This window comes from Sinocyclocheilus anshuiensis, unplaced genomic scaffold (assembly GCF_001515605.1).
Source record: "Sinocyclocheilus anshuiensis isolate Anshui unplaced genomic scaffold, SAMN03320099.WGS_v1.1 scaffold1626, whole genome shotgun sequence".
Taxonomy (NCBI): Eukaryota; Metazoa; Chordata; class Actinopteri; order Cypriniformes; family Cyprinidae; genus Sinocyclocheilus; species Sinocyclocheilus anshuiensis.
The window spans coordinates 1,174,044-1,184,135 of record NW_015547254.1 but is presented as its reverse complement, the minus strand read 5'-3'; the positions used below and the strand labels follow the sequence as shown (position 1 = coordinate 1,184,135).

Below are 10,092 nucleotides of genomic sequence, written 5' to 3'. Positions count from 1 at the left end.
TATTTTGGATGCGATTAATCATTTGACAGCACTAATATATATATATATATATATATATATATATATATATAAGCCTGAATGATTCATACATTTCATAAATTTATTGTTTGAGTTTGTGCATTGCATTTATGCTCTAGGGAGGTTCAGATGTACAGTAAACAGATTTTTTGCAACATTTGAAAATTGCTTTTTGAAAAGTTTTTGGCCTATAATGCATAAATATTTATAATTTTGCATAATAACATGTATTTAATTCATATAAAGTTACAGCAGTTGATCTGCTTAAACAGAAATCTTTGAAGTGCAGACGGCTTCCAGCTCCATCTACTAATAAGGTGTGTGTGTTTGTGAGAAAGCCCAGAAGCGCTTGGCTTGATTTACTCAGTATGACGTAGAGCCGGACTAAGATGAAATAAAGTTCTTGCCTGAGAGAAGAGAGAAGTTGCTTATGCCATTGATCTTGAGCCTAAAGCCTCACACATGTTGTGCTGAGAGGTGTTACATTCAGTCTGGCAGCCTCCTGAGATGCAATTCCACAGTCATCCCTCCTCAACACTCTCCACAAGGAAGTATCAGGGAAGTCAATTGCCTCAGCGACCCAAGGGAGCCAACGCAGCAAGAGCAACGCTCCTGGCTCCATCCGCCTCTGGGAGTATAATAATGAGCGCTTGCCATTGGCTTGCTTCAGTGCACATTTCCACACCAGAAGTTTTTTTTTTCTGTCTGACTCTTAAGCAGCATTATTGAGGAATCACAGATAGGCAGGTTGCCATAAATGACTCATCTTTGCATGGTCTGCTTGGTCTTTTCAGTCTTGGTCTGAGTCAGAATCAGTCCTGTAATGGTGCTTCATGCGTTCAACTGGAATTAGCAGAATAAATTGAGGGTTTTGGGTTTAAAAGACGCACATGCATTTAACATTCACCATTTTTACACCTCAAGAGCAGTTGCCTTAGCACAAAAGTCCATCAATTTAACCAAGAAGAAAGAAAGGAGTTATGGGATGTAATGAACGCAAAAAGATTCTTTAATCGCATTGAAACTCAGTCTTCCCTGAAAGTATTGTTTTCAAATATTGGAAATGTCTTCAAAAGAAATATCCATCCATACTGGTATCTTCTATTGCACAGCCAGCCCAAAGGCCCATCATCATAGAGAATAAAAGTAAAAGTTTTAATTTCTCATGTTTGAACCTGAAATTTCAAGTAACACTTAGAACAGCGTGAATAAAAGGAAATGACAAACTCCCCTACTGAAGAGGTCTTTAGTCGACAGGCGACAAGTACCGTTTTTTCCTTGTTCCGTGCCTCTCTTCACGCCCCTTGGAGCCTTCAAATACCTGTCCAATGTCATTATTTGCAACAGGCACATTAGGTGGAGAGCGGTGGTTTCTCCTGCCAGAGTTTCTGCCATGCTGGGAAAGTAGGGCAGCTTTGAACTGCACAGAGTCGAAGGGACCAAACTGTTTGATCTATTCCTCACCTTTCCAACAAAAGGAATGTCACGGAGGGGCAAATGGGATGTCAAGGGTAGTGTTCTGTGTTCCTGTTAGAGGGCTTGTTCAGTTGGCCGCAAGTTTTCAGATGTTCTCCTTGTTTCCTCATTGTACATCAGTAGCCTGTTTGCACATATCTAGCTAACAAAACTTCATCTTCATTATTGACCCATTCTGAGACCTTGTAAGATGTTAAAGTTTTGTAATAGGATGAAATTGTTTTCTCACTGCTTATCTTTACTGATTTTGGTGGTTTTACGCTCGTACTATGCCCTGCAGTAATGTCCGCATGAATCAGCTGTATGAATCATTTGATCATTTATTCAGAGAGTGAACTTATTTATAATCTGATACATGCTCTTAAAGACACAGTATGGAATTTTCACCACTAGAGGGTGAATATTCAAAACAAACAAAGAAACAAATGCATAGTTTGATGACTGCTTCCTTTCATTCCGGTCATGTGTATGTTGGGTAAAGCAGTGCTGTTTTATCATACTAGATACATTTGATTGTGTTGAAAGTTCTGTTATAGTGCTACTCTGTGCGTTCGCTCGGCAGCTGCTATGAGACACTTGTTGCACACTGCAATAAGCTACATCGAAATTAGAATATCATATTAATAAATGCTGGATGGCTTGCTAAATGGCATGCAATTAATTTTAAAATATATTGTATGATGCTTTATTACTGTTACTACAAATAAAACTGTATCTAATTATACAATGTTAGCCACTTGACAAAATAGTCTTTTCTCTGAGGCATGGTAAAAGCATGGTACTCACAGTAAATCAAGAAAACGAGATTGAATCAATAAAGGTGCATTCACGCCATGTCGTAATTACGAGATACCAACTTGTAAAAAGCATTTGCTTCCTCGTAGAACTCGTAATTACAACTTGTAAACTGGAAATTTTCTAAGAGCTACAACTTAGACCACTGTACCACCTGACCGCCTCAGATTCATTTAGGTGTTATGTTTAGGTGTTGATAGTGCTGCCATAGAAATGCATAATTCCGAGTGCAAGTACGTGAACATCTCCGATTAGAATTTCGTATTATCGAAATTATCGTAATTACGACATGGTCTGAACACAGCATAAGACTATACAGTGTGAGCTATATAACAGAGATTAGTTTTCATTTAATTTCTATACATGTATCCAAACAGTTGCTCACCTGTCTAATAAAACGCATAACATATTAAAGCGTCTTTGGTGTTTCCATGGTTTCTTCAAAATAAAACCAGAAATTGAGGGTGTATGACATCATTGGCAGATGACACAATGGCACGGTCCGTTACACTAGTTAAAATTGCTTATTTCTCTGGATTTAAACATTCTTGGAAACATTTGGGTATAATGTAAGTACACAAGTCAACAAAATATATAACACAGTTTTAGTGTTTTTTGGATATTTTAATCAAAACAATCTTACATATTGTGCCTTTAATATCTCATACAGGCAACTTAATCCACTTAGACAGTGTATTCCAGCCTTTAGTTGCTCTTTTTTAATAATGCAGTATATGACTATGCTCTCAGCACACTCAGCAGACCCACTGATTGATGTTCGCAGAGACGTGTCATAGAACCAGTGGCCAATGGCTTTAGTTTATCTCCTCCATCAGCCTTTCAGGTTGCTTCAATCACACATCAAACAGGCTTTCTCCACAGCCACTGACTCCAGATCATTCGTCCATTGATTTCTGTACCTCCATCTGCCCATTGATTTTTGTAATGACTCCGCACTAGGAGGCCTTAATTAAACTAAACTGACAGGATAACAGTGGGCTAATGTAGCGTACGTTGATACTAAAAAAGGATGTTGTGTGGTGCACCCTCATCTAATAGACAAAACAAATTAATGTATGCATTATTGTAGACTTTTCTCTGTTTCTTTTTTTTTTCTAGGATGGCTACTCACAGTATCACTTTGTTGGCTCGGCCTCAACAATAGAGAGAGACAGACAGAGACCGTACTCATCCTCACGCACTCCGTCAGTATCTCCAGTCCAGACGTCCCCTAATAACCGATCAGGTGAGTATACGTATTTATCTTTCTCAACAATGACACCATATACATTTTACATCTGCAGTGCTGAAATATTGAGTTGCTGTCCATGGTCCTGAAATCCAAGATCTACAGTCTGGATTTAAAACAATTACAAACAGCAGGTTGATTCTCTTTTTAACCCTGATAGAATCCTATTAAACTGATGGGGATTTCTCAGTGCATCCTGGGACTCAGGGTTAATGATCCACACTACTATTGGGGTTAGTGGATTCATGGCCGGCTGGTTGTGGCTCTAATACCTTTTCCGGTGGACTTAGCATCTCGCTGAAGCAGAAAAGTACTTTTCCCAGATTCAGAATTTGAGAGGGCCGTTGGTGGAGGAGGCTGAGCAGCAGAAGAGGGAATTTTAGGACTAATGGGTCTTTAAATGACTGGAAGGCGAACAGAGTGATGAAATTAAGTTCTTTCTTCCTTTAATGCAAAATTTAAGTGTTACGTTAAATTTTGTATAGAATTCCTTCCCAGGCCATTTCATCTATGATGAATATATAGCCAGTGTTATCCTGCAGTTTTAATGTTGTTTTTTTTTAATAATAGAATATATTATAATATAATATAATTATGTATACTGAGTAAAATATAAGTATATATTTTATTTTTTACTGTATTTGATATTTTATGAAAAAAATATATAATAATAATATTATTCCCAAAAAACAGAACCAGTCAGTAACAATATTGATTCCAACAAACCTTAACTACAGAAAATAGTGATTGGTTTGATTTTAACATGACTGAAAATAAAATTTTGGGGTTAAGTTAATCAGATGTTAATTCATGGATTCAGTGAAGGATTCATTAGGCCGATTTTGTCAGGGTGATTCATTAAAAGATTTGGGTCATAAGTGTCATTTCGTTCATTAATCGTATTAAACTAAACACATTGTTTGTTTTTACACACAGACAGGAAGGTGCGTTATCTTTGCATTTAATTTAGGCTGCAAGATCACGTCTCATGTAAAATGAACATTTGTTTGCCATGACACTGTAGATTCAGTTGACTAGCGGTAGGAAATATGGCATAGAGCAGTGCTTACATGATTCAACATGATCTCTGTAGATTTTTAAAATAAATTGATTCATTGTCTGCTTGTTTTCTCAGTTGAATCTCTGAGGTTTCCAGTCATCCACTGGCTTGCAGCAGGTTTCATGCTGTTCTGTCTGCAGGCTTTTCCTCTATGGTCTGAGCTCCAGTGTGTGTCATGAAAACGGTGAACGGTAGATTTTTGAGATCAAAGCACTCAAAGTTAGACGGCGAGAAGGAAGGTAGGGGAAAGAGAGACATTGGTGTGTCTAAGGTCTTGTAGGCGTACCGGAGAGTAGCTGTGCTCTTTGGTTCAGAGCATCAGAATGTGACCGCAGGGTCTCGCCTGTGCTGCTACTCAGTTAACATTTCCTAAGATTCATGTGAGCTCAAAGCCAAAATAATACAGCAAAATTGGCAGTACTATGTTATTCATTCACTTCACAACTCTGCAATTATTTCTAATACCATGACCTTGCCATTTTGTTGCAGCATTAGAGACATGTATTCACTGTGTGGAAAGATATTTATTTGTATACTCATTATTACCAAGTTCTGGCAACTTTTCTGAAACCGCTTTTGGAAAAAAATGAACAAACAAGCAGAGCACGAGAGTTTAATGCATTTTTTATTTCAATAAAAGCCTTTACCAATATAAATGGTCTTTTTGTGGGCGTATTCGCCCACCAATAAAAGTGGCAATATTTTTAATGGATATTATTTTGTGCAACACTGTAGTATCAAATTTAAGGTAAGAAATTTATTTTGTTTAGTATTTTAATTTTCAAAAATTTAAGAATTAAAATTAAAACTATTTTTTTGCAATTGTTTCAGGTTGTTTAATTTGCCATTGCTAAGAGCTACTCAAATTTGAAAAAGCAGGATTTTTTTTTTCATTCTATTTTTTTATTTTTTTGGGCAAGTAGACAAAATCATATCATGATTTGATATGATATGAAATTGTATATGAAATATTTTGCTATAAATCAACTTTAGGTTTTTTTTTTTTTTAATGATTCACTAAATTAAATATTTTACAAATGAAAGGTACCTATTTTCTTGCTTTATTCTCTTTTCATTGGAATTTGATGGACTCATACCAACACATAAGATTATTCATAACAAATGCATAAATCTGGCTGAAGTGCAAAAACAGCTTCACTCAATGTAACACATCAAAACCGTAATAGATTATAAATATGATTGGATGAGCCACATTTGACATCATTGTAAAATTAGCTGATATAACCTGAAGCACCTGCATGGTCTAATTCTGTATTAATGCACTCAGCAGCAATGTTGCTTGGCAACCATAAACGTATAGTTAGAGCAGATACCAGCAGAGCGTCGTGACACATCAAAAGTGAATCACTCCCATTATAATCAACAGATACACTGGAAGCATTCATCTTTGAATTTGCACCATAAAAGCATTCATCACACAGTTTGCAGAGTAGATTATGGTTTTGTGCTTGGTGCATTTATGAATATATTTATGTAAAATAATAAAGTAGATAAATTCAACTAAAAAAGCCGTGCAAAATGATGCCATATTTTTTACTTTATGCCTTACAGTGTAAATATTGTCATTTAAAAATGATAGACAGAAGACCGCTGATTTTTTTCATCATCATTTTATTACTATCAGCAGACCTCACATTAAAATTACACCAAGATCAATGTTTCTGAGGCAGTTGCTAAGTTAAGTTGGAGCTCTGCCTGGTCAGTACATCCACATCAATTATTTTGGCATGAACTTCAATCCAGAGTTGACACATTTTTGCTCACTTTTATAATTTAATCATGAAGCACAGAGGTGATGCTACTAATGCCACCAAACAAGGCCTTCAGATATACTTTCATGGGATGCCAGACACTAAGAACACAAACAGCCATGATGTGGAGTCGCCAGCTATTACTGTATTACTGAGACACATTGAGGGCAGCAATTTAGAGCTCTTTGTTCATTTTAATAAAGTACAATTGAGTTCATTACTGGTATTTAAAGGAATAGTTCACCCAAAAATGAAAATTTACTCACCCTTTGACCATGCATGATGTAGAGTTTGTTTATTTATCAGAACAGATTTGGAGAAATTTAGCATTACATCACTTGCTTACCAGTGTATCCTCTGCAGTGAATGGGTGCCGTCAGAATGGGAGTCCAAGCAGCTGATAAAACCGTCAGAAATTTACAAGTAATCCACACAACTCCAGTCCATCGGTTAACATCTGGTTGTGAAGCAAAAAGCTGTGTTTTTTAAGAAACAAATCAATCAAGGCATTTTAACTTTAAACCATCAATTCTAGTAAAAAAAAATACCAGTCCATAATCCATAATAATGCTTCCTCTAGTGGAAAAGTCCATCCCCTGTTGTTCTCTCACATCAAAATCCACAGACATATTTGATTAGCACTGTTTGGGACTGTTTTTGTTTGATCTGCACATATTTCTCTCCTGATTCAGACAAGTTGACAATATTATGGACAAGAGGACATAGCCGATGCAATGGTTTGAAGTCCTAATGATTTATTTAATGATTGATTTCTTTCTTACTGTACAAACATGCAGCTTTTCATATTACAGGACATTATTTGATGGATTGGAGTCATGTGGATTACTTGTGGATTATTGTGATGTTTTTATCAGTTGTTTGGACTCTCATTCTGATGGCACCCATTCACTGCAGAGGATCCATTGGTGAGCAAGTGATGTAATGCTAAATTTCTCCAAAACTGTTCAGATGAACAAACAAACTCATCTATGTCTTGGATGGCCTGATGGGTTAGTACATTTTCAGCAAATTTTCATTTTTGGGTGAAGTATTCCTTTTTTAGTGGAGATATCAAATACACATTGTGTTAATGGATCGAAAGTGTATGGAAGCAATCTGTAGATCACTTCAAATACAATCTATGATGTGGCTGAGATTGAACTGCTTACCCTGACTAAAAGAGCTTTTTATTGTCACAATTTATCATTTTTGAGAAAGAAGGGAAAGTTGGCCTTCACAGTTTTTTTGTTTTGTTTTTATAGACATACAAATTGCTAATTTCCTGTTGTAACCTATATAACATAGTTGTTCAAGTTGACTAACATTTAACTTCAACAACAAATTAATGTCATCAGGTTTCATAGGAATTTAATTTGCAAGGAATTTATTGACAATAATGGTCCAATCCAAACTGTTGTGTGTATTAGCTGGTATATCAGGACATATTTCTCAGAATCAAGTCCATTCAGTGCTGTAGGCAAGGAGATATACGCAAGTTTAGCAATAATCAGTTGTTCCTCTCCTAATGCCTGTGGAGCTCAGACACAAAAGCCCTTTCGCTAAATCTGGCTAAATCACGAAGATCTGCTTTCTAGCACGTATCTTCACAATATCAATTTTTCTTACATGTACATCGAAAAATATTGTTTTCATTTTCTACCATTAAGGTCATCAACTGTTCAGTAGAGTTGCAGCTTTACCTGAAGACAATCGAATCAGAAAGCACTGTACACTGTGTTAAATGCATCAGTAGTGATTTTCTGCAAAACTGCTTTGTGTGTTTCTGAAAATCTGTATTCGTGAGGTTTATAGAAACATGACAGAAGCCTTTGAGAGTCTCATCGCTTGTTGACTCCGTAACCGCTGGAGCTCCTCAATATTTAAGACCGATTATCAGTTATGTGCATATTTTTGCAAAATAATGCATTGTTGAGGAGCAATTATTAGATTAGGAGTCATATCAAGGCAGTTTAGAGGAGGGTAAAGCACTTGCGGTTATAATCTGATTATGGGTTTGAAATAATTAGCATGCTAATGTTTCTCTTGGCCATTGTGGGAAGAGTGGTGCTTAAAGCGATTATGTGATTTATTGGAGTGTGTGTATAAAAGAGCGTGTGTATATGAGCCGGTTTATGTTTCATGGTCAGGGCTAATCAGTAATAGGTGTGTGTGCATGTGGGTGTGTCTAAATCCTTCTATGCTGGCCAGAGAGGTCTTCCGTGCCCGTGAGCCCTCGGGTAGCTGTGTGCTTTGGAGATAGTGCTGCTGCCCACTATCCAGGGATCCAGGCTCTATCAGACCAGGCTGTAGGAGGGCCGGAGGGGGAGTGGCGCTGATCCGGTTAGAGCATTGAGGCTGGAAGAGATTTTTAAGCACAGAGGGAAGAAGTTTTGAAGTGGCTAGGACAAAACACAGAGCTCATGGACAGAGAGAGAAATCAGGCCAAACAGCCCAATTATACATCAAGTGATACAGTTTAGATCAGGGGTGCTCAATCCTGTTCCTGGAGATCTACCTTCCTGCAAAATTCAACTCCAACCCAGATCGATCACAACCAGCTAATTAAGATATTCAGGAGCACTTGATAATTACAGACAGGTCTGTACCAGATCAGGGTTGGAACTGAATTCTGCAGGTAGGTAGATCTCCAGGACCAGGATTGGACACCCCTGGTTTAAATAATACAATAAATCTGCTCTGATAATAATTCTGTATGAAGAAATGTATGAACGTATGTATGAAGGAGTTGTGCTGTATTTGAATTAACTTTTGCACATTACTAACATTTCCCCAAAGTCTGTGGCTGTGTTCGAAATGGCATACTTGCTTACTGCTTACTGCCCAGTACACAGTGCATACTGCCTACTATTTTTTAAAGAATAGTGTGTGAAACAGTATACAATAAGCAATAAATGTTTCAGAGTAGTATGCTTAAGTGCTGTCACATGACGTAAAAAAATGTATAGCCTGAATGCACTGTAAGTCGCTTTGGATAAAAGTGTCTGCTAAATGCATAAATAAAAAAAACTGTTATTTTTACAAAGGCTTGTTAATAAGGCTTCATACTAGTAAACAATGCTATATTGCCCAATTGAACTCATTTCATAATTGATTAACTTTACATATTGGACAGAACTAAATCAACACTGAGCTGTCTTTATTGATATTTTTGGTAGTTACACTAAGTGGCGATATATTAAAAAGGGATATATTCTAGTTACACTAAGTGCAAATAATGATCAATTTGGTTTACACTAAAATAGCAGCGTTTTCTTTAGCAACAGGAGTGTAAATAGTAGTTAGGTGGCAGATATTTATACCTCAATACTGTAGTACATTATAAAACAGTATGCAATGACATATTGAGTGTAAATTATCACATATATATAAATTGTATTAGATGAATGCCACTTTATTGGGACAAAAACCTACCTAAAGCATACACAACACTGTATTATTGAGGCGTTTTTTCAAATATTTACTTAATTTTTATTGAAATGAAATTTCTTTCTTTCTGATCTGGTATGTGATGGGAAAAGGAGAAGCATGAGTTTGACAAAAGCCAGGATCGAACTCGGGTCGACTGCGTCAAAAGCAAACAGCTCACGTTTTAATCGCTGCGCCACTGAAACTTCGGAAATGCAAGTGTCTTTTGCAGTGCTGTTAATCACAGCCAGGCATTGGTGCGGAGTTAATGTAAATAGCCTCTGCCAACAAATTGG

The 10,092-nt window shown here is 36.8% G+C and overlaps 1 protein-coding gene across 1 annotated transcript in view; it reads left to right on the top strand.

Annotated features, from left to right (window-relative positions):
• The window catches only part of ctnnd2a (catenin (cadherin-associated protein), delta 2a), a 179,813-nt gene that overhangs the window by 158,499 nt on the left and 11,222 nt on the right, over positions 1-10,092 (top strand). The window contains exon 19 of the mRNA XM_016503673.1: positions 3,409-3,535. Coding sequence (XP_016359159.1) covers positions 3,409-3,535 — 127 coding nt within the window. The remainder of the gene's footprint in view (positions 1-3,408; positions 3,536-10,092) is intronic.